The sequence below is a fragment of the Ilyonectria robusta genome (assembly GCF_021365365.1).
Source record: "Ilyonectria robusta strain PMI_751 chromosome Unknown BGZ61scaffold_2, whole genome shotgun sequence".
Taxonomy (NCBI): Eukaryota; Fungi; Ascomycota; class Sordariomycetes; order Hypocreales; family Nectriaceae; genus Ilyonectria; species Ilyonectria robusta.
Window position 1 is genome coordinate 1674103 of NW_025764436.1, and position 21152 is coordinate 1695254.

At 55.0% G+C, this 21152-nt stretch overlaps 10 protein-coding genes across 10 annotated transcripts; 4 read left to right on the forward strand and 6 right to left on the reverse strand.

Annotated features, from left to right (window-relative positions):
• Positions 1-967: 967 nt before the first annotated feature.
• Positions 968-3153, forward strand: BGZ61DRAFT_526935 (uncharacterized protein; the record flags this gene model as incomplete). The annotated part of the gene is made up of 5 exons (XM_046253034.1): positions 968-1541; positions 1592-1660; positions 1714-1899; positions 1952-2326; positions 2375-3153. 5 exons carry the CDS (start codon positions 968-970, stop codon positions 3151-3153), a joined length of 1983 nt encoding a protein of 660 aa, XP_046110712.1.
• A 95-nt stretch (positions 3154-3248) lies between these two features.
• On the reverse strand, positions 3249-4314 carry BGZ61DRAFT_441201 (uncharacterized protein). The gene is made up of 5 exons (XM_046244558.1): positions 4122-4314; positions 3897-4006; positions 3593-3772; positions 3440-3501; positions 3249-3370 (listed from the first exon to the last, which is right to left on the reverse strand). Exons 1-5 carry the CDS (start codon positions 4223-4225, stop codon positions 3284-3286), a joined length of 543 nt encoding a protein of 180 aa, XP_046110713.1. The 5' UTR covers positions 4226-4314; the 3' UTR covers positions 3249-3283.
• Positions 4315-4810: 496 nt separating this feature from the next.
• Positions 4811-7025, reverse strand: BGZ61DRAFT_441204 (P-loop containing nucleoside triphosphate hydrolase protein). The gene has a single exon (XM_046244559.1). The coding sequence runs from the start codon at positions 6949-6951 to the stop codon at positions 5014-5016; it is 1938 nt and encodes a 645-aa protein (XP_046110714.1). The 5' UTR covers positions 6952-7025; the 3' UTR covers positions 4811-5013.
• Positions 7026-7337: 312 nt separating this feature from the next.
• BGZ61DRAFT_472304 (proteasome maturation factor UMP1) lies at positions 7338-7864 on the forward strand (the record flags this gene model as incomplete). The annotated part of the gene is made up of 2 exons (XM_046248322.1): positions 7338-7340; positions 7412-7864. 2 exons carry the CDS (start codon positions 7338-7340, stop codon positions 7862-7864), a joined length of 456 nt encoding a protein of 151 aa, XP_046110715.1.
• A 130-nt stretch (positions 7865-7994) lies between these two features.
• BGZ61DRAFT_441208 (ubiquitin-related domain-containing protein) lies at positions 7995-9603 on the reverse strand. The gene is made up of 2 exons (XM_046244560.1): positions 8611-9603; positions 7995-8555 (listed from the first exon to the last, which is right to left on the reverse strand). Exons 1-2 carry the CDS (start codon positions 9245-9247, stop codon positions 8398-8400), a joined length of 795 nt encoding a protein of 264 aa, XP_046110716.1. The 5' UTR covers positions 9248-9603; the 3' UTR covers positions 7995-8397.
• Positions 9604-11734: 2131 nt separating this feature from the next.
• Positions 11735-14877, reverse strand: BGZ61DRAFT_441211 (adaptin N terminal region-domain-containing protein). The gene is made up of 5 exons (XM_046244561.1): positions 14376-14877; positions 13881-14065; positions 13751-13826; positions 13338-13702; positions 11735-13281 (listed from the first exon to the last, which is right to left on the reverse strand). The coding sequence occupies exons 1-5, from the start codon at positions 14418-14420 to the stop codon at positions 11814-11816; spliced, it is 2139 nt and encodes a 712-aa protein (XP_046110717.1). The 5' UTR covers positions 14421-14877; the 3' UTR covers positions 11735-11813.
• Positions 14878-15148: 271 nt separating this feature from the next.
• On the forward strand, positions 15149-15823 carry BGZ61DRAFT_526941 (putative ER membrane DUF1077 domain protein; the record flags this gene model as incomplete). The annotated part of the gene is made up of 3 exons (XM_046253035.1): positions 15149-15259; positions 15337-15692; positions 15751-15823. The coding sequence occupies 3 exons, from the start codon at positions 15149-15151 to the stop codon at positions 15821-15823; spliced, it is 540 nt and encodes a 179-aa protein (XP_046110718.1).
• A 100-nt stretch (positions 15824-15923) lies between these two features.
• Positions 15924-17960, reverse strand: BGZ61DRAFT_489754 (major facilitator superfamily domain-containing protein; the record flags this gene model as incomplete). Its single annotated transcript, XM_046250249.1, has 2 exons — positions 15924-17405; positions 17727-17960. The coding sequence occupies 2 exons, from the start codon at positions 17958-17960 to the stop codon at positions 15924-15926; spliced, it is 1716 nt and encodes a 571-aa protein (XP_046110719.1).
• Positions 17961-18189: 229 nt separating this feature from the next.
• On the forward strand, positions 18190-19585 carry BGZ61DRAFT_88430 (uncharacterized protein). The gene is made up of 3 exons (XM_046257182.1): positions 18190-18488; positions 18551-19227; positions 19328-19585. The coding sequence occupies exons 1-3, from the start codon at positions 18375-18377 to the stop codon at positions 19566-19568; spliced, it is 1032 nt and encodes a 343-aa protein (XP_046110720.1). The 5' UTR covers positions 18190-18374; the 3' UTR covers positions 19569-19585.
• Positions 19586-20051: 466 nt separating this feature from the next.
• On the reverse strand, positions 20052-20789 carry BGZ61DRAFT_88432 (uncharacterized protein). The gene has a single exon (XM_046257183.1). The coding sequence runs from the start codon at positions 20620-20622 to the stop codon at positions 20140-20142; it is 483 nt and encodes a 160-aa protein (XP_046110721.1). The 5' UTR covers positions 20623-20789; the 3' UTR covers positions 20052-20139.
• Between the last annotated feature and the right edge of the window lie 363 nt (positions 20790-21152).

Genomic DNA, 21152 nt, shown 5'->3' on the forward strand with positions numbered 1-21152 from the left:
GTGGTGGGGCACGAAACCACAACAACGGGGAATAAACATGCAGTAATTAACACTTCAACCGCTGTAGCTCATCGTGGAGGTGAGTTTTTCTCCACGCCCGGGGGAACCGAAAATGGTAGTCCAGTAGCTAAGACCCTGGCTTGTGGATGCTCACGTTTCAATGCGACGGCCAAAGAGAGTGTCTGAAATCTCCAAGTTCAGGTTTCCAAGGTGTAGGGTAGCCAGTCTACGCTATAGTTCCATCTACAACATCATCCACGGCGATGATTGAATACGAAAGCTCGACGACACCGTTTCCTCGAGGGTCCTCTTTCTGACTTTCATTTTAACCCAATGAAACAAGAGAACCATGCGCAAATCTGTGACGGGACTTGTAAACTTGAGACAAGTTTTCAATCTGACGGGGGGGGACAACAAGCAACAAAACCCTTAATCTTCATGTAACCTCGGCGGCGGAAACGGGGTTGGTCTTGTGAAAGTGACCGTGAGACATCGACTTGATTTCTCTGCAGGCTGATGGAAAACAAGAAAGCTGCAGGCCCATAACATAATCCTACCTCATCATATCTCCTTGTGTGGTGTGAAATTTTGAGTTGACGAGAACCCTGAGCAAGATGGCATGCATCTCATCCCACGCCACCAGATCCACATCCCAGGCTATGACGGTGCAAGTTCCATGTAACACTTAACACACCCCTAGCTCACGAGCCACGCTGTTCCGGAAGCCAACTCCAACCCTCCAACACCACCATCCGTCTTCCGCCCGTAATCGCACAGCAATCCCCCTCACACTCCCGATCAGCCTCTTGCACTTGTCGCAGCCGCTGTGCGACGCGCCGGTGGCACCTGCAACCGCACGACTGAGGCCGCCATGTAACTACCTACCTATCTACGAACCTCCAACTACCGACCTCGCGATCCCCACGAGCTAGACTAGACGACTCCTCCACCGCGCCGACAACCCGCCATGGCGCCCCCGCGAGGCAGAACGAGAGCCCGATACTGGGCCGACGACGAGGAGATGGCGAAGAAGGACGACGACCTCGGTGCTCCTGGCCACCCCAGAATCGCTACTCAATGGCAAGCCACCCGCCCTCCTCGTCGTCGAGCTCTCGCCCGCCTTGTCGCATACGCCGTCTTCTGCATCTTCCTCCTATTCGCCATCTACCGCCTAATTCAATCTTCACCCTCCGACTCGGGCGACCGAACAAGCTCGCGGGGCTCGTCTTCAGGGTTCAATCCGCCGCGCAAACAGCAAGGGGCGTCGGAGAGGACCTATAGCGGACCCATCAAGTTCCCCGAGCTCGGCAAGACGCTGCAGTCCATATCCGGGACTGGAGGCAGCATCGAGAGGAATAAAAACATCTTGTTCGCTACCGCCAGCCTACGGAGCGCCTCTACGCTGCTTCCCATGGCCTGTCAGATGGCCGCGCGCGAACAGAACTACGTCCATTTTGCACTATCAAGCAGGAGCGAAATCTCCATGAAGGAGCTCCTTGAGATCAATGGTATCGACAACTCTTGCAAATTGTTCCTCCATGGTATTACCGCCCCCGAAAGCCATATGGATCATTGCCTAATTGCTGTGTAGATGCCCGCCCAGACAGTGTTGCCATTTCTAGTGAGCCTAGGATGAGACTTGTTGCTGCTCGTGCTCTCTGTAAGGCCACCGCCCCTGGACGAGTCGTTGACTTCTAACTCATGTGCAATCAGACTTCATGAATAATTACATGCACCCCCAGGCCGTCATCATCGACTCTACCGATGCTGAGGAGGACTTCTTTTTGCGTGGGTTCCGAGACCAAATCCGTGGCACCAAATCCACCCTCATCGAGCTCCCCGATAAGCCAGGGACCCGGCTCGCGTGGCTCACGCAACTTGGTGCTTCGGCGCTGTCAGGTTAGTCCATCAATCTCCCCAAGTTTACAGCCCCAAAGCTTACATCACCCAGCTTGGAACAGCGTGAACTTTGACATTGTAATTCAAGCACCGCCTACTGGTTCTGGAAACCTGATCAGACTTCTCGCCTCTCTTGCGCGGGCTGATATGAGTGCTGTGACTCCTCCGCACCTCACCGTCGAGTTGCCTGCCGAGGTCGAGATACCTCTAGAGAAGATGCTGGCTAAATTTAAATGGCCATCGTCAGGGTTCAAGGAGCTGCCCAGAGCAAATCTGCTATCCCTCCGCCATCGAATCCCCCGTACCAAGTTGACGGAGGAGGAGAGCTCGGTCCGCTTCTTGGAGTCATTCTGGCCAACCAACCCTCGGCAGTCTCATGTCCTTGTCCTCGCTCCTCACACCGAAGTCTCACCTCAGTTCTTCCAGTGTAAGACCCCAGGCACCTGAAGTAGACGTGCATTTACTAATTGCTTAGATGTCAAATACACTCTTCTAAACACGCTGTACTCGAGTGCATCCGTCCTTGGAGACTGGAGCGATAATATCATGGGTATCAGTTTCCAGTCGCCCACCACCCATCTTGACGCGACTACTCCTTTCACCATCCCCGAGGATTCTCCAGCGAAATCAAACACACCTTTCCTCTGGCAGGCACCGAGCAGTGATGCCACGTTGTTCCTCGGAGAAAAGTGGGTGGAGTTGCACGGCTACGTGTCACAGGTGCTAGAGTCCCAAGGTTCGAGGGACGATATGCCGGCAATGCTGGCAAAAAAGGACGTTAGCAAGAAGTACCCAGCCTGGCTGGAGTATGCTTTGCAGCTCTCGCGCCTCCGGGGCTACTTGACACTATACCCGAGTCAAGAGACAGCAAGTGTCATCATGGGTTCACATAGCGATCTCGGCAACACGCCAGAGGAGTATATTGGTGACGATGAGCTTGCTGAGAGTGAGGAAAATGGAAAGGCGGACCGGGCTACTTTGAAATTCGACCCGGATTCCCAAATAGATATGCTGGCGACACTGCCACAAGGAGGAGAGGTCGCTGAATTGAATGCGCTGCCGCTCCTCTCCTGGGAAGGCAAGCAGACGGCGCTCGATGACCTTCGGAAGGCTGCGCATCAGCACGTGCGACAGTTCCGTCGAGAGGTCGGCCAATGTGAGGTGCCGGAGAAAGCGGCAGAGGACGAAGAGGAGGAGCCAAAAGCTGATAAGGCTGCCCGCGATCTGTTTTGTACGAATAAGAAGAAGGCATAAAGGGCTAAGGGTATTGCGATTGGTTTGGAACAGCATAGATATCATTTGCATGATGAGATTTGCATCTTTATGGGCACTGGTGGCTCAGGCGCTAGCGATTTTGAATGAATTGAATTGCAGGTTACGTATCTCATGATGAGCTGGCGTCGCGAACCTTGGCGATGACTAGAAGTACGATACATGTTCCTATGATACACATTGCCGTGATTGTTAAAATCTGGTTTTTGTGTTAGCCGAAATCCTGGCAACATCTGGCCAGCTGGGCCGGAGAGGCCGGAGAACTTACCGCGTGCGTCTTCCATCCGATCTGCACGATGGCTGCTCTCTTGCTGTACTGGTTCACCGTTGCTATAAATCCCATCAGAATGCATTTTCCTTCCTCTCGGGCGAGCCTCCGCGTTGCGGTAATCGAGCAGAACAGAAAAGGCCATTGACTTACTGATGTAATTGCCCACGCCGGCAAAGAGCGTCATGACCGACAGCGCCCAGAAGATGGTGCCGAGCGGTTTTGCCATGCGCAGCTCGAGCGGAGAGGGCTCGTTTTTCAAGTGGAACGAGACAGTGATGGCAATAGAAACGACGGCCATGTAGATGGAGAGGCGGAGGTACGAGAGGAAGGCTAGAGAGCGAGCGTGGTTAGAAGGACTGAGCCGAGGGAAAATGAGATGAGTTGAGTTGCGAGGGCTCAGGAATCGAGACGGACAGGGATTTGTAGATTATGGAGACCAAGACAGGAAGCATACTTCTCTCGTTGGCGCAGTGGTCGCGCGCATCGCTGCTCTCGTTCTCAACGAGCAGTGGACCAAAGAACGGCCATTGGAAGAAGGTCCACCAGCCGGAGGCACTATTCGCACTATACATCACCACACGGAGCGCGTAAGCCTCTCTTCTGGTTGAAAAATCATGTGTAGCGATACAAGCGGCCTGAGAACTGGGGAGAGGAAGCTTCAATGCGAGAGACTACGTACTCGACTGCTGTCAAATCGATGGGCTCAGTCAGGGTCGCGAATGGCGCGCAGCACGCGCGGAACGTCAGGTCTTCATCGTCGATGTCGCGCATGTGAGATGTCATGATGGTCAGGAAATTTGGTGCGATTGCGGTTGCGGGATGATGTGAGAAAGCAGGGCGATGAGAGAATGAGGCATGTGACGATGTTTTAGGATAAATGATGTAAGTTGTCTTTGGTGTGGCGGCGTTTGGTGGTGGTAATTGCGCAATAGCGGCACCCAGATATTGGCACTGTGGGCCCACTCCGACTACACGGCAGCAATAGAACATCAGAACATTCGAATTCCATTCCACGCCGTGATTAATCAACACTTTCATCCACTGACGCGGGCGGCCAGTTATCTCTCGTGATTGACTGGGCTCAGCTGCTGCAAGGAATATAACTGGACCTCGATACTTGATAAGAGATGTGATGGCGCTCCACACTCGATCTTCGAGAGCGCCAGCTGGGTTGAGGTACTACCTACTGGCTGTGTATTGTAGTCAAAGGTAGGACTAAATGCCTGCCTTTTTATCAAATTAGATCTAGTAGATCCAATAGAAAAATAAAATATTACCATAAAAAATAAATACTAAAAATTAGTCTTTAGAGAATTTATCTTCTAAGCTCCGGTAGGATATTATATGGGTATTGGTAGGATTAAGAATGTAGCGATATGCAAATAGCAGTAGGTACGGATAATATTGCGAGTAGGCAATATATTTGAGCAGAATCACGAGCGCAGGTCAAGAATCCATCGTCTTGTGTTTGGCAGGATGCCTCTGTTTCTTTTTGTGTCATCACTTGCGCAGTTGCGCCCATCTAACCGGATTCTATTCTAGTTGGTCGCCAGCTCGATAGATCACTCCGTCTAAAAGCCCCATACCTGTTGCCATCTTGCCTCATCTTCTGCTAATGGTCCGTCGAGTCTTCCAAACCGTGCCGGTTGTTCTGTATTCGCCTCCGGCAGGCACAGCCACTCCCTCACGCTGTTGGGCACCTCCTCCTTGATGTGCGCGATGCAAATGAGCGCCTGCTGGTCCGACAGACCAGGGACCTTGATGTTTCCTGAGCGGGATGCCTCGCTATCCACGATATCCTCGCTCTCGTATGTTTTAGCTTCACCTTCGTTGAGGAACAGAGTACACTTGTCACGGACCGCGTCGTCCATGCCGCTAAAGGCCTCGTCGAGCACCACCACATCGGGGCTCTTGATCATCGACCGAATGAAAAGTGCGACTCGCTGCGCACTGAAAGACAGGCCGCCAAAGAGGTACTCATCCGCCCAGGCGAGGCTCTGATGAGAGGACGCCGACGAGTACTCCGGGTTCAGTTCTGCAGCAAACCATTTGAGCGCAGCTTCAACCTTCTCCCGCGCCCCATCGTCTAGCTTGGGTATACCGCCAAAGGTCTCTGACCACGCGTTCTCGATGACCTGCCGCACCGTCAGGCGGCGGGGCATATGTTGGTGAACTTCGGGGCTTGAGTGACCGATACGGGACTGGATATCCCAGAATGTAAGCGGCCGCTCGCCGGAGCCGGGCTCTGGTAGACGAGACCGTCCAAACAGCTTGATAGGGAGAGAGTAAGACTGCGGATGATCTGAGCAGAGCAAGGACACAATGGTAGTCTTCCCTGATCCGTTGGGACCGAAGACACCCCAGCGCTCTCCGCGTCGGACCGTCCAGATCAAACCACCCTTGGGACCATCCGCAGTCTGCTGCGTCCAATTTCCCAGTGCGATTTTGCCACGGTACTGGACCTTGCATCCGTCCATTTCCACGAGGGGTTCAGCATCAGGATTAACGGGCTCTAGGCCCCGGTAGAAAGTCTGTCCCTTGTCTGTTTGACTTGAATCTTTCGCACTTGTAGCTAAGACACGGCCAATGTCGGCGAGTGAGTGAATGGGAAGCTTCTGATCCTCGGCTAGTGCGCCATTCCGCACCCCTTGGACGTACTTCTTTAAGCCATCGAGGACTTCTTCCTTGGGCCCCATTGAGCCGATCTGGCAGTCTGTCCTCAGATATAACAGATGAGTCACCCACTCTGGGACCGGGTCCTGAGGACGGGCACTCAGTATGAGCCGCGGGCCAGCTTGCGCGGCAAGCGACTGCAGCAATGGGCTCAGTCCCGTCACGGTGGGAGGATCCAGCCCCATGAAGGGCTCATCCAAGAGCAGCACTTCAGGTTTGGTTAGCAAGGCTCGGGCAATGCGGGCTCGTCGGCCTTGGCCGTTGCTCAGGAAGGACACCGGAAGCTCGAGGAGGTGGTCCAACCTTAGGTCCTTGACCACACGGTTGAAGAGCTGTGGCGAGATGCTGCCGTCATCATCCTCAGGTGCCGTCCTAAGCGGGTTCAGCTCCGTGTTGCCGAGAAGGAAGTCTTGCAGCGAAAAGTCCGTGATCTCCCGTCTCGACTCGTACCGCGCAGACAGATACGCGGATGTGCCGGCGCTCCCAGCCAAGCCACCTGCACCCTGTTCAGCATCAAAGCCCACATACTGAATCGCCTTGGTGGGCGTTTTCAGACGATTCGGCACGGCATCCGTAGACAAGTACGGGTAGGACCTCGCGGAGGGCGGCTCGCACAGTAAACGGCCCCTCAGCGCCTGCAGCAAGGTGGTCTTCCCAGAAAGCGAAGGCCCAACGATGCACCAGTTGCGTGGCGTGGATGACGCCGAGGCGAGCTCGAAGCTCAAGTCGCTGAACAGCGGCGGGTTCGGGTGCGACGAGGCTGTGTTGGGGTGACGACGGTAGAAGGTGCCATTGGCGATGCGGATGATGGGTGGGCGCGACGTGAGGGGCCTCATGATGCCGATTGAGTATCTCTGAAGTCTCGAGAGGCCATGCTGCAGCGATTTCACTGTGTCTTAGTGACCCGACTTCGGAACAATGACGATGGTCATGAAATTCCGGGGTAACGATGTTGTGGGAGAAAGGGTACGTACCTTTTCGTGCACGGGTGTTGCCGCCACGGTACGTACCTCCTCCCACTCGCCGACGCGAGGCTGTTCGACTGCCTAAGCCTGGAGCTGTCGTCAACCTCAAGCAAGCCACTCCATCAACCTCAACCGCAGCACTCCACCACCGCCTTCACCGACGCCCTCGCACCCGTCGAAATATCACCGGGGCCTCTAATTCCACAGCTCAGCTCAACCAACCCGCTTCCACCAACTCTATCCCCCCAGCCGCCAAGATGGTAAGCTACACCTCTCCCACAAGCTCTCCTCCCTCCCCATCCGCAAGGCTAACCTCACCACCCTCACACAGTCGCTGCGCATCGTCCCCGCCAACTCCAACCCCAAAACCTTCTCCCACACTTCGCACTCCTCGTCTGCGCCCTCCGCGCCCGGCGTTCACGACACCCTCCGCCACGGCGTCGGCATCAACCCCCACGACGCCAAGTCCAACACACCCGTCTCCGCCCATCCCCTCGAGGCCCGCCTCAAGAACTGGGAGGCTACTCAGGAGGCCCTGCGTATGGAGACCCTGCGACGCACCTTTGGTATCGCCGAGCCTATTCGCCGCGGCATGGAGCTCAAGATCGTCCGCGATGGCGAGTGGCGGCCCATGGCCCTCGCTGGTGGCCTCCCCAGCCTCCACGAGGAGATTCTCAAGGGCCGTGAGGATATGATTACCTGGGAGGACATCTACACTGGCGATGAGACTAGGGGTGTTGCCGGTTTCCACGATGAGATGGAGAAGAAGCTCAAGATTCAGTAAACTTTCCGTATCTAACCGGAAAAGAACGGGGAACGAGGAACCAATGTACAACAACTCGATACACCTTAGAGCGTGGCAAATCGTCAGGCATGAATGAATCCCCAAGACAGAACAAGTCACATGTGAGAGCGTGCAGAGTACAGCAATGTGAATGCCATCTATCCTGCTATGGACATGCGCACCGACGCCAATGCCGGGAGCAGAGGTACCGAAAGACAAACAAAGAATTACATTTATACATGTTACGCCAATGTAGACTCCGATTTCCCCGTCTTCCACGAGTCGTTCCCATCATTCGCTTCTCCGTGTGTAAGACAATAGACCAAAAAAAAAGACAAGAGAGAGTGATGGTCAGGCATCGAGTTGCCAGAGGTAGGCCGATCTTTGAGCCAGCCGAATGTTAACAGACACGCTTCCTCGTGCCGGAGGTGGTCGATGAGGTCCGACGCATGACGTTTATGTACCGCTTGAGCATGATGGGTCGGGCCCGGTTTCGCTCCAGAAAATCGCTTCTATCCCAATACAGATGGTGCTCATAACACTACGCAGCAGCCGCCTCCTCGCTGGCGTTGGCCGTCAGCACCGCCCGAGGCAAGGTTCTTGCTCCCGGACTTTGGCTCCTCCTCATCGAGATCCTGAGGCCGGATGCTCATGTGCACCACGTTCGGGGCCTCCGCGCTGAGCTGGTACTCTGATAATCGGTTAGCATGAGGCACCCAGGAATGTAACCATGTGGTGGGGTTTACTCTTCAGTGGCTCCTTATCATCCAGTAATTTTCCAAAATGAATCAGTCTAATGCTGCTGGGGCTCGATGGCTTTGCCTCCCAATCGCTTCGCCATTCGCGCAGAATGAGTTCTTTGAGAGTGTAGATGCTGATGCTGAAGGGGTCGGGTTGTCCACTCTCGGTTTGGTCGGGGATGTCTACGTTCCTCCTGCTCAGGTATTTGGAATCGATCTTATACGGGTGGCGGCTCCCAGAAGTTAGAAGCAGGGTGATGTTGCAGACGGGACCGTCGGAACCGCCTGGCATGACGGATCTGATGTCGTCAACGGCTTCCCCTATGGCCATGACGGCGTCTTGCGACTCCTTGGCTGGCGGCGGAGGAGCATTCTCCTTCTCCTTGCCTTTGAGAGATGCGGCTGCGGTGACGGCGGACTGTTCGGGCGACTCGGATGTAGATGGAACGGCGGTGGAGGACGAGGGCTTGGTGTCATCCTTGGGGAGGATGGTCTTATCGGCATCGTGCGCAGCGGGAGCCGCTTCGGATGGCGGCTGAGGCATGCTCTCCATCGGCACAGCGTCCTTGGGTTGATCGAGCCGTGAAGTCTCGTCGGAGACGGCCTTGCCACCACTCTGCGTGGAATCCGCTGGTGCCGACATTTTAGAGCCGACGAAGGGGCTGGAGCGTGGACAGGTGGTGGTTGCACCACGCGAGATTGATCGAGGCACGGGGTGAGAGGCGCAGCGGGCTAATTCATTCGTCGGTTGGGGGGGATCCAGGCGGCGGAGTCGGGGATCGAGGATGGCAGGTCGATGGGTTTGAATGAATGTGGTACTGGGCGTGGCCAGGTTTCGGGAGTGAAGACGTCAAGTTCTCGAGGAGGATCGTCTGCTAGGCCGGGGGCCGGGAAACCGGGGGTGGGGGGGAAGGCCGGAGGATTGTCAGCCAGACAAGAGTGTCGCTCAGACGATGGGATGCTACGCAGCGCAACGCAACGCAACGCAACGCAACGCAAGCACCTGCAACACAGGGCTGGCAGCAGGCTGGCAGGTAGGCGGCTGGGCCGTGGAGACGGTGGAGTCTGGGCCAGGACGGTGCGAGTGGGCGCTCCAGTGGGCTTTTGGTGGAGTATTTGGAAGCTTTGCCCAAGGAGGACCAAGGATGAGAGGCGAGGAGAGGCGACGACGCAAGGAGTAGGGTGGGCCCCCAAGTCGAGAAGCGGGATGGTCTGAGACGGGCGAGCTGATGGACGATCGTCGACAACAAAAGATAACGGCACAATGCGGTGCGCCGTCACAATCAAAACAAGCCAAGCGGTGTTGACTTTGCTATTTTCGCTCTCCGTCGGTGAGCTGGTCCGAATGCTGGCCTCTGAAGATGGGATTGTGATGATTGGCCCAAGTCGTGCGCAGAAGAGTTGGAGGGTTGGATTGGAGGACTGCACGGAGTAGAGGTACCTCAATCGGGACAGGGACTCCGTCAGCCGTACTAGGTACAGGAACGACAGGCCCCGGACCGGGGGCAAAGAGAATGGTGGACAGAAAAAAGAAAACAAAATAACTGAGACGGCGGAGCGAGGCTTGCCTACAAGCGGCGGGTTTTGGTCGTTATTGCATCGAGGAGCCCACGATGGCTTGCCGTTAGCAAATTTGGGTGGTGATGAGAGGAAACAAGTTGGCCATGATCGACCAAGGCGCACGAGGTGCTCGAGTACAGCGTCAGAAAGGTCGCTCGCCGACTGCGGCGAACAACAACAATGGAGACAGGGAATCGGCGACGAGACGATGACGCTGCGCTGAATTCGTACTCCGTACTTCCCCAGAAACGGGACGACTCCGAGAGGAACGACTTCCGAGCGACCCATGTACGGCAGTGCGCTATCCGCACTGTATTTTTGCCACTACAACTTGCCTGAACTGACACTTAGAGAGCAAAAGGCTTGGCTTGTGGGCTGCGCAGAGCCAAGGCTTCGTCAGACATCACCTCTCCACGCCGCCTAATCTGCACAGTATCCGCTGCACTGGCATTTCGCCACAACATCCGGTTGGCTCCCTCATTCCCGGGTCTTTGCCTCTGGCTCCCCGTACCCTCGCGCTGGTGGTTGGCTGCCCATTGTCGTTGTTGGCCTCACAATGGGCTTCTGGAGTGGTCTTTGTCTCAGATGCCCTTGTCCTGCGATGGGGATCCTCCCCCGAGGCAACTATGGACGGCCGCTGGTGTCATCATGACCAGCCGGTTACGCCCCGTGTACCTTAACTTTAAAGGGGGCGGGGAGAGACAGCGTCTAATTATCCAGAGAGTTGTAATGAACTGGCGGATGGAACATTGGAACATGTCGCCAGATGCCAAGACATTTATTGGCTGCCCGGAGATGATCATATGGCCCAACGAGCCCTTTCTTCCCGATAGCAGGCAGGTGTAACATGGTATAAACAAGAGTTCTGCGTAAGATGCCCAAACAACCGGAGGTCCAAAGGAGCCAGCTCCTCTCTGTGTTGTCCCTACGGGCCTACAGGGCCTACAGGGCCTGTCAACCTGGAATACGCTACCCGCAGGCCGCTACCCGCAGGGCAAATACCTTCCTATTCTGCTGTAACTCTGGCGCACCCACAGTGTCCTTAACCGCCACGATCATCCACCGGCACCACAACGTCGCACCTCAGACAAATCGGTCGGTCTAGAAGCGCCGCTTGGCCTGACCTCGACATTGACTCCGTAGCGGCACTGGACGACATGGGGCACAGTGCACACCATCTCAGACCCTGAAGAGCAAGGGTTTGTTGCGTTTGCTGCATTTGCTCCCAATAATTACCTCGCCAAGGGGAGGCTATGTCCTTTCCTCCCTGGCTCTGCACTTGACCCTTCCTAACTGTTTCCATCACCGCCGCTACGACACTGTTCAGGCACAAGTTTCTGTGCGCTTCTGGATAAAGTTCTGGAGCCATCCCGAAACCAGTCAACCATTCCCCTAGACCGTCTGGATCGGCTTGGTCGAGACTAGAGCGTACGAGGCGCCGTGATACCCGACCTCAAACAGTGTGCCATACGAGTGCTACGTGTCACCCAAGACGTTCGGGCACCGGCATGGCGGACCGCACACCAGCGGAGGGCGACCACCAGGACACCATCAGAGACACCATCGGAGGAGACAGCCAATAATCACTCTTCAACTACATCGGATCTGATTCATATTCTGCAATGCTTCGTCGCTCCCCTCATCATTAACTACAGCACCAGTAAATCGCCGTTGCTTCCCTGGCCCTGGGCAGGCTGGAGCACTGCCTGGGGTGCGTGAGCGCTCACGACATATCCAGTTCCATCACCACTACCTCCCCCAAATACGTCATCCCCCTGATCAATGTGCATCGACGCCATCTGTTGCGTGCCGAGACTCGAGAAGTACTCGTCTGCATCGTTGACTGCCTGTGCGAGGTTGGCTTCCCCATTGCCTGCTTGCTGCCTGTTTCGAGGGTCGATGTCCGTCGGCTGCGAAGCGTTACCAAACATACTGATGCTCTTTTGGCTGTCTCCAGCCGCCGCAAGGTTCCGTCTCTGGAGAGCCGGTGAATCCTGGAGCTTTCGCGGCCGCGCCGATCTAAAGACGGTCTGCACCGGCTTCAGGTAGACAGTTGCCAACGTGCCAACGTTGAGGCACATCTCCTCCAGTGTCGAAGTGTCCAGTCGCTCTGACTCAGCAGTGATGGCCGGTTTCTCGCCCATGACAATCTGCTTAGCCGCATTCATATCCGTAGACAATAGCCTCCAGTACATGTACGCCCGATCTCGAAGGTCAGGGTTGTCTGTCTCTTCTGTAGCCCATTTCAGCACTCGCGGTACCAGCTCCTGTCCCTTGGTTGGTCGCTGAATAAACAGCTTGACAGTGGCCGTCAGCAATGCGAGCTGTACTTCAACCGGCTCCTCAGCAAATGAGTACAAGAAATCCTCCAAAAGCGCATCACTATTCTCGATGCGATCCGCGTATTGTCCAATTACCCAGATCATGGCAGCCTTGGCTTCTGGCTCATCCAGGGAGTCAAGATGCTCGCAGAGCGTGCTGATGATGGACTCGTACTGGTTGGGGTACTTTCGGAAGATGTTTCGAATAACAACGGTAGCTTCCTGCACAATGTACGTGACCTTGGTCGCAACAAGCTCCAAGAGCAGGTTTATGCATCGCCGCGCCGCAGGCTCAATCTTAATAGCCAGCTTGCCGATGGCGCGCACCGCCTTCCGCACGAAGTGAACATCGATTTCTGTGGCGTACTCCCGCAGCTCAGTCAAGACCTCGTCGATGTTGTCCTCATTTGCGAGCATAAAGATGAGTTCCAGCTTCGTGACCTTCACGTAGATAGGGTCGTTGTATTTGCAAAAAAAGACTCGGATATCGTTCCTCAAGACATCTGGTCGCCGTTGGAGAATCAAGAGGGCATTGCGGAGGGCCAGATATTGTACCTCAGGTCCCTTGGCAAGAAGGGTGACAAGTGGCGGCGACAGCTTCTTGCAAAGTGCCGCGATCTGCTTTTGATCGGCAATGTAGTTCATGAGGTAGAGGATGACTCGAATACAGGTCAACACGACTGATGAGTTGGAGTGTGAGAGTCGCGGCGATATGCGTTCAGCCAGGAGAATTGCCTCTCCCGATTCCTGTGGAACGTAGGACATCAGAGCCTCCAAGATGTATGTCTGACCCCACCTATGCGCACGTCATGTCAGTCACGTCCATACTAATACAATGCATTGGTGACTTACTCGGAACAATCGGGGAGAATTGCCACCATTTTGGAAGCATTGCTGTAGTCGATGGTGAGCTTGATAGCATCACTCCGTTCCCATATATCCATCAAGCCGGCCAGGGCGCTAGCAACCACAGTAGGGTTGTCATCCCTGAGCAACGAGTTTAGTCGGTCGATCAGGTCTGAGGCTTCCACCATATGTCGGTCATGATCATAAAGCTTGGCGACGCAGAACGCTGCCGTCTTGCGGACGTAAGGGTCACCATCCTTCAACATGTGCTTTACGAGCGGGACTGTGGCTTCGACAAACTCTCGAACATGAATGTACGACATTGTTCGGAGAGCAAGCGCTCGTACAAGTGGGTTGTGGTCCTCCATATCCTGGAGCATGTTAGTCTTGCCCTCGACGTGGGACCTTTAACGACATACATGCTCTAGTACCGGGATAGCCTTGACTGCAATCTCGGGCCTCATCCTCGCGTAGTTGACCAGAAAAAGGAAGCACCTATTCACGTGTTAGTTCACGATTTTCTCACGGGTAGCTCTATCGACTCCGTACATCTTTTTGATTTCCAAGCTCTGGATGTGCATGCATCCAATAATATCGGGAAAGAGAGCAACCATGTCATTGTTGCTCATTGTCATGTTGGCAACAATCTTCTTCAACGCAATCTTCTTCGATGAATAATTCTTATCCTTCTTTCCTCCGCTGTTTAGCTCGAGGCGTAGCTCAGCTACCTTGCCCTGTGGAGTTTTTAGCCAGAAGTTCGGCGCCGGTGGTGGTATGTATGCCATGAACATGGCGGCCATATGTTAGGTTTTGTTGATGGGCCAAGGTTTGCGGTCCGAGACATCGGGGCGGGATGGGAAATGGAGACGGAAGCGCTGTTCGCACGACCAAGGACGGGAGAGGCGGAGAGAAAGGCGGAGGTGGGAGTGAGGGACGGAGGAGGTGAGGGTAGACGGAATCGCACTGTTGTAAAGGTGATGATAGGATACCAGACAGACGCTACGTCCGACGAGGCTGAGAAAAGGCAAAGAAGCAGATGCTTACCCGAGCAAACAGCTTGGAGTCTCCTCCACCGGCGGAACTCGACATGGTGTCGTACTTGTACCCCTGCGGACCGTCCTCGAGACTGGAATCTCCTCACAGAAGTGACAGACGACGGGCGCGGAAATAGGCACCTTGGACGAGCAAACCCCTCACGCCTAGACTCGGAGCGTCACGTTGGCCTTCGCGATCGCCCACCCAATTGGACGAGATGCGTCTCCAGCACCAGGTTTCCGTGGAGGGTGGAAGGAGGGGGGCGTCACATGTGCGTCTCGAGGTGCCCGCGATCCAAGCCACTTGAAGAGGGGACGCGGGATGTCTTATCGTCGGGCGTTGGCGTTCGCGTTCGAGTTTGGGGTTTCGCTATCGACCGTTCGCTTGGGTTCTCGCTGCGGACACATAGACGACGTCGTCGGGGTCGTTGTTCGTTCGCTACGGTCAGGCGTCGGCGTCTTCGGGTGTGGAAAGGGGAGCTCTACTGAGGTAAGCCAAATTGCGACCGGGGGGATCCCAACGGCGCTATCGATAAGGCTGTCGGTCAGAACGCCTCAGGTGCGATTAAGCGGAAAAACTGCAGCGTCCGCCGCAGCGCCACCACTGAGAGTGGAGTGGGCCACGAGCCGCGAGTGAACACCACGCCGCTTCGAGCTGGTCGATGCTCTCTCAGCCTTCCCGCGATTACCCACACGACAACGACGACAACGACGACCGACCGTGATACCCCGAACGCCATCCCGAGAATACAGCTCAATCTGGGAATATCGTAACTCATTGCAATGGCTTCCACAAAGTCCGGCGTCCCCGTCTGGGTCGCGCAGCTCGAATCACCCCCTCCTCCAAAGACTAAGCTCCCGGGCATCGCGGATCCTCCTGGTTACGGTTCTCCCGTCGCAACCCACTCTAAGGCACGCATCGCTCCTCGATTCATTCGCATCCAGACTCGAAGCACTAACACCCACTTCAGAAGCAGAACAAGGATACCAAGGTCCAACCGCGCAAGCCCCCGACTCCCGAAGAGATGGACACGTTGAAGCTCAAGAAGGCGTGGGAAATTGCACTAGCCCCCGTCAAGGGCCTCCCCATGACAGGCATTATGATGTACATGTCTGGAAACTCGCTACAAATCTTCAGCATCATGATGGTCTTCATGGCCTTCAAGAACCCGCTCATGGGATTGGTGAACACGAACCAGGCCTTTGAGAGGTTCCAGACCGCGAACAACTCGGGACAGATGCTTCAGGTGAAGTTTGTATACGTGGCAATGCAGATTGTAGCGCTTGGTGTGGGAATTTGGAAAGTTAACGCCATGGGGCTATTGCCGTATGTTATGACTTGGTTAACCTCTCTTGTGTCATTTTCGCTGACCCTTATTTTGCAGGACGACACGGTCAGATTGGCTGATGTGGGAAAGCCAGAGGGAGCTTTTGGAGCACGCTGTGGCAGCAGTATGAGTCGATTAAAGTATTTAATATCTCTGGACAACCAAACATATTCCTCAGGTTCCGCATCTAAATATTGAATATGTCAATAGTCGTGATGGGATGAGTTGCGTCAGACACTCCCGAGTGCTTCCTTCTTTGCCCTGGCCGCCCTCCACGCTAGCCCACGCTTGTCAATCAACCTCAACAGAGGCATCAGTGCCAAATTCAACAAGGCTAGAAATGTGAAGCACCAGCCCCGGCCCATACCATGTATCATTCGGTCGATCGCAGCTGTAGCCGCAGCCCCCATCAAACATCGTACAAGGTTGTTCGCTGATGTCGCTGTCGCCGGAGCGTTTGGGTTTAGATCCACGATCAGAGTATTCAGAACGCTGAAGGAGGTAGGAATCAGCATCCCGATCAAGAAAACGAGAACCAGAGGCACTGCCACTGAGGTTTCAACCTGCAGCGCCCATCCATATCCAATGAGAGTCACAATTCCTAGTAACAGTGTCGGATAGACGGGTTGCAACCGGGCGCTTTCGATTGGAAACTTTGCAAGGTCGTCCCCTCGCCGGCGATCAATGGAGAAGCCAATTTTCTTGGCTATTCGCCGATAGTTCCAATCGAGGACATACCCTTGGGCAACAACCGCTCCGCAGCAGCCTAAGCCATAAGGAAGATAGCAGAGACCGACTTGGAGGTCGTCATACCCGTAAATCTCCTTGAACAATGTTCCCAAGGTGGCAGCGACGAGGATGAAGCCAAGGTAAATGATTGAATTTGTAAAGAGGATGAGAGCCATCTCCTTCTCGAACACAATGGTCAAGGTTTTGAGAGGGTTGGGAAATCTCAGTTGTCGTCGTGGGGCGGTTCCTGCTTGTGTGCTGAGGTGGCGGCGGCGAAGAAGGTCAAGTATCGACCTGTTCCAGAGCGGTGGAGGAATAGATCCATTGCCCACAACATTTCGACACGTCTCTGGAGCAGTGAGGATCCAAGGGATTAGCCACATGAAGGAAAATACGGTACAGAACCAGAAAATGGCAGGCCAGTCGAAATATTGGGTGAGAATGCCTCCTATTACTGGGCCCAGAGCTGGACCGATGTTGATACCAGCTCCTACAAACCCCATGTATTTCCCCCGTTCCGCCGTGGATGATATATCCGCAACGACCGCAAATCCAAGAACGAGGGTCCCGCTGCTGCCAGCACTTTGCAGACAGCGCAGCACCAGAAGTGCAACGTAGTTCCGCTGAAGGGCCAGACCGACATTTGCACAAACGTATATGACCATGGCCAATATACAGGCAGGTCGTCTACCAGCCATGTCGCCTAGATCACCGAAGATAGTCGGAGACAGCCCCTGAAAGATCATATAGGACGTCAAGGTCAAATTGATAAGAGAATTAGAGACGCCCAGATCCTCAGAAATGGGGTCCAGCGCAGGGAAGTAGATGTTGGCCGTCATCGGCGAGACGAAACTTGCAACCACGACTAAGGTCGTAATCCATCTCCTGGTTGATTTTGAGAAGACGCTGTAAGCTGGACCACTTGGGATCCTCGATATGGTCTCCGGATCAGCAAGAACTGATTGGTCGGGGAGAGTCGTTGGCTGCTCTTGCTTTGTCGACATTCGATCAAGCGGGATTGGCCCGCATGTTTCACTCGGATCTGCTGCGAGATTCACATCTTGGCCTTCCGGGACAGCGGTTGTTGTGGGGTTCTGCATGGCTCGTTTGTTGAAAACTATACAAGATTAAGTAACATATCTCCTATGACAAAAACAAGCGAAGAAGAGAAGCGGAAGCCTCTTTATCATTGCTAATCTGCTGGCGAAATCGGCAAGCAGATCTTTTTCGCCGTTAGATATCATATTTCCGACGTTATTTCCGATTTGAGGTTCCTGGGGACGAACCATGGCTCATTGACGAACCCACTCCTCGGCGTCTCCACCACGGGAAAGCGCCGATCGGCAGACGGTGAACCTCCGGGGGACGGAGAGACGAAGATACAGGCCGGCAGCATTACGTAGGTCCACTGGCTGACTCTCAGGGGGGCTGATTGGAATTTGAGCATCCGGTTCAACATGCAGAGTGAGAACGTCTCCAAACCGATGGGTTCGTGATACATCCCGAATTGGGGACCTGCCAATGACGAGAGGTTGCATGGTTTCAAGACACAAGCGATTCAATAAGAACACCTAGCCCTTTCAATTGAGTGATCTTTCTGGTTAGTAAATGCAGTAAACGTTGAGTTTAGGCATTGTCATCGCAGGTAGTGATGATGGAGGATAGAGGAGTCCCCAGAATACTTGACAGCGCCGTGGGTTGGGGTTGGTCAGATGACTAAGCCGGGTGTGGAGCTCCCGACGTAACAACTCAATCATCATAGCTTCACAGCAATGTGGCCAGAGCCTCGGTGTTCGTCATAGATGCATGAAGATTGAGCCGAAGGCAAGCAGATAAAGCCGCGACACCCCCGGCATTACCAACTCGATCTTGAGAACAAAGATCCTCCCGGCATTTCTCTTCCCCAGTGCAACCCTCCAACAACCGGCCCGGTACTGGCGCTATTGGACGCCATGGACATCACCGTCGGGTTCAACGAGCTGCTCCGGCAACACCAAGTGCCGACAACGAGGAAGCCAGTCACCCTCAATGCGATCGATGGCTTTCTGAAGGAGGCACACCGCATCGTCCGTCCCCCTCTCCTCGCCCTCTCCTCTCAGCCACCCCTGAGCTGACCCTGACATTGCAGAACTCCCACATCACCACCCTGCACCGAGAACTCCAAGACGTTAGGCAGGCCTACCTTTCAACCGCCCAACCACGAAAATCGCATAGCCGGTCCGCGAATGGGCAGTCACGCGTACTATCGGATCGGGATCGAGAGGAGATCGACGCAAATGCGAAGCAGATGATCCGGGAGCTGAACTCGAGCATCCGGGCCCTCGACGACGCCGAGCAGCTGCGACGAGAAACAGAGTCGGCTATTCTCCGAAAAAAATATGTGAGGGGTTTGGGAGCACTAGGATCATGGGCATCCGGTGGGATTGCTAGCAGCAAGACGGAAGAGCACGCTGCAGCCGAGGCCATGGGGGAGGTTATTGGAGTTCACCGGGACGGCATTCTATGGTTTCTGCGGCATTGGCTCGAGCTGTGTTGCCGGACGCAACAAGCCATGATGGAGACTCGACTGAGGCGTGTGGTGGAAGAGAACAACAGCCAGCTGGCTACAGCAGAAGCGGCGTCTACTGGAGGCCTGGCATCCTATCCTTCTGCCCGACGACCCTCTCATGCGACAGCGGGACAGATCCCTACGTCCGATGGCGCTAAGACCTCAAGCCAGGGATTCACAGAGGATCAGATACAGATGTTTGAGGAGGGAAACCAGGACATGATGAAGCTTCTTGGGAGCAGTATGGAGAAAGTCAGGTATGTGAGATGTCCAACCAGGGTCCTGGGTGTTTCAAGGCCCGCGGAACCCCACCCTAGTCTAAAATGCGCAGTGTGAAACTAATTGCGGATAACACAGTACTGCTGAGAAGTCGTTGCTAGAGATTGCGGAACTCCAGTCGTTGTTGGTCAACAACCTAGCTACGCAGTCTGAGCATATTGAGCAGCTAGTGACAGACTCAGTGTCGACGACGGCCAATGTGGGTGGGGGCAACAAGGAGCTCAAGAAGGCGACGCAACGGCCTAGCACGGCCCGGTATACCTTCTTCGCAGCGAGCGGGCTTTGCGCGTTTCTGGTAATCTGGGATCTGGTGATTTGAGATTTGATGAGGGGTTAGGCAAGGCAACATGGGCTCAGCACAGAAGGTCAGAAGTCGAGCGAGAAGGGGTGGATTGTGTGACCACATTGTGCAATGTATCCATACCATACCCTAAAAACAGCATGTGAAGGGGGTGGACTTGTGGAATCTCGGTCGGCTGGGCGTGGCCTGGCGTGGGAGGACGTGGTCCCGGCCGTTTACATGTGGAGACAGCCGGGCTCCCGTCGATACTCGGAATCGTCCAACCGACAGGGCAGCGACTTGCAAGTGGAGGGAATGCCATTATGCATGAGCAGGCAAGAAAGCAAGATGGCGCTGTGGGGGAAATGCCGAAAATCCTTCTCGACATGCGAGGACACGCGATGCCGTGCGCATAGTCGGATAGACAACCCATGACGATGGGCGCAGGGCTCTGGCTGAGAGGAGGGGGCGTGTAGGTGAGGACTTGTCACTTTGTCTGCGGACCACCGGTCCCGCGCCGGGGCCTCTAAAAGCCCTGAAAGGCCTCAGGGGCGTTGGCGTTGGGGATGAGCCTCGCAACGGCCGGCCATCATACGACAAATAGGAAGCGTCATGCTACGTTTTGGGCCGGGCGAAGTCGGAGGGGCAACGGCGACGGCAGCTCTTTTGCTGACGCTGGACTTCGACTATTACTTAACCGTGCATTTGAGCGTCTGTTTCTGCTCTTCCCGTGACGGGCGTGACGGGACCGCGACGGGGCTCGCTGGACACCGGCACCGGGAGGTGCATGAAGCGGGATGGGACGGGGCCGGACGATGTGGGTGAAGGAAGGGGGTGCGAGGGAGTGTGCGAGAGAGTGTGGGTGGCTAAGAGAAGCGATGTGGAAGGGGTCTGGAAGCTTGCATTTCTTGGGGATGGATGGAGATGTGGACGGGCACGGGGAAGAGGAGGCGGAGCAGAAAAAGCAGGTACAAGCTAGTCTACAGTCTACCAAGGTCAGAAGATGACCTGGGTCCGGGGGACAAGGTCTGAGAGACAAGGTCTGAGGGACAAGGTCTGAGGGAATAGCAGTCTTTAGCATGGCATCAGGCATTTTTGCAGACCAAAGCTCGCACAGATCAGATGAGATCAGATGAAACAGGCGAGGCCCGCAGGAGAGCTAACAACGGAACACTCGAGGGGCCCGATTGTGTTCGGACTCGGGGTATGGGGAAAAGCGCCGACCTGGTTCTGCTCATTGGGCATTATTATTCCCTCCATGCCAACGGGGGGCAGAGAGAGAAAAAGGGAATTAGGTACTGTACCTAGGCACTGTAGGTACCTCCTACCAGGCTGGTTAAATTTAAATCACTTGGCTCGGTCAGATCTATCCCTCGGCCGCGTGACAGCATCAGCTTGTTTGCCACGGCCTGGCATATTCCCCAAGCTACCTAGGTAACGGATACGCTTTCGGGATTTGCAGCGGGAGCCTCGGTCTGACGACATCATCCCCATATCGATTTCCGTCCCCGTCCCCAGTCACAAGCTTTGCACGGTGGGCGATTATCAGACAGCCGAGACCGCGGAGTGGGACATAAAAGCCGGGTTCGCATCTGCGGGGGACAGGGAGAAAAGAGGTCAGGA

What these genes read in the sequence shown, in the direction of transcription:
- BGZ61DRAFT_441201 (XM_046244558.1), bottom strand. Translation starts at nt 4,225, where the DNA reads ATGACATCTCACATGCGCGACATCGACGATGAAGACCTGACGTTCCGC. An exon ending in ATCGATTTGACAGCAGTCGA is followed by an intron (nt 4,007 to 4,121) that starts GTACGTAGTCTC and finishes GGTGATGTATAG; the next exon opens with TGCGAATAGTGCCTCCGGCT. An exon ending in CCACTGCGCCAACGAGAGAA is followed by an intron (nt 3,773 to 3,896) that starts GTATGCTTCCTG and finishes CTCGCTCTCTAG; the next exon opens with CCTTCCTCTCGTACCTCCGC.
- BGZ61DRAFT_441204 (XM_046244559.1), bottom strand. Translation starts at nt 6,951, where the DNA reads ATGAGGCCCCTCACGTCGCGCCCACCCATCATCCGCATCGCCAATGGC.
- BGZ61DRAFT_441208 (XM_046244560.1), bottom strand. Translation starts at nt 9,247, where the DNA reads ATGTCGGCACCAGCGGATTCCACGCAGAGTGGTGGCAAGGCCGTCTCC. An exon ending in TGATAAGGAGCCACTGAAGA is followed by an intron (nt 8,556 to 8,610) that starts GTAAACCCCACC and finishes ACCGATTATCAG; the next exon opens with AGTACCAGCTCAGCGCGGAG.
- BGZ61DRAFT_441211 (XM_046244561.1), bottom strand. Translation starts at nt 14,420, where the DNA reads ATGTCGAGTTCCGCCGGTGGAGGAGACTCCAAGCTGTTTGCTCGG. An exon ending in CTATCCCGGTACTAGAGCAT is followed by an intron (nt 13,703 to 13,750) that starts GTATGTCGTTAA and finishes AACATGCTCCAG; the next exon opens with GATATGGAGGACCACAACCC. An exon ending in ATTCTCCCCGATTGTTCCGA is followed by an intron (nt 13,282 to 13,337) that starts GTAAGTCACCAA and finishes ACGTGCGCATAG; the next exon opens with GTGGGGTCAGACATACATCT.
- BGZ61DRAFT_88430 (XM_046257182.1), top strand. Translation starts at nt 18,375, where the DNA reads ATGGACATCACCGTCGGGTTCAACGAGCTGCTCCGGCAACACCAAGTG. An exon ending in TGAAGGAGGCACACCGCATC is followed by an intron (nt 18,489 to 18,550) that starts GTCCGTCCCCCT and finishes CTGACATTGCAG; the next exon opens with AACTCCCACATCACCACCCT. An exon ending in AGCAGTATGGAGAAAGTCAG is followed by an intron (nt 19,228 to 19,327) that starts GTATGTGAGATG and finishes CGGATAACACAG; the next exon opens with TACTGCTGAGAAGTCGTTGC.
- BGZ61DRAFT_88432 (XM_046257183.1), bottom strand. Translation starts at nt 20,622, where the DNA reads ATGCCTGATGCCATGCTAAAGACTGCTATTCCCTCAGACCTTGTCCCT.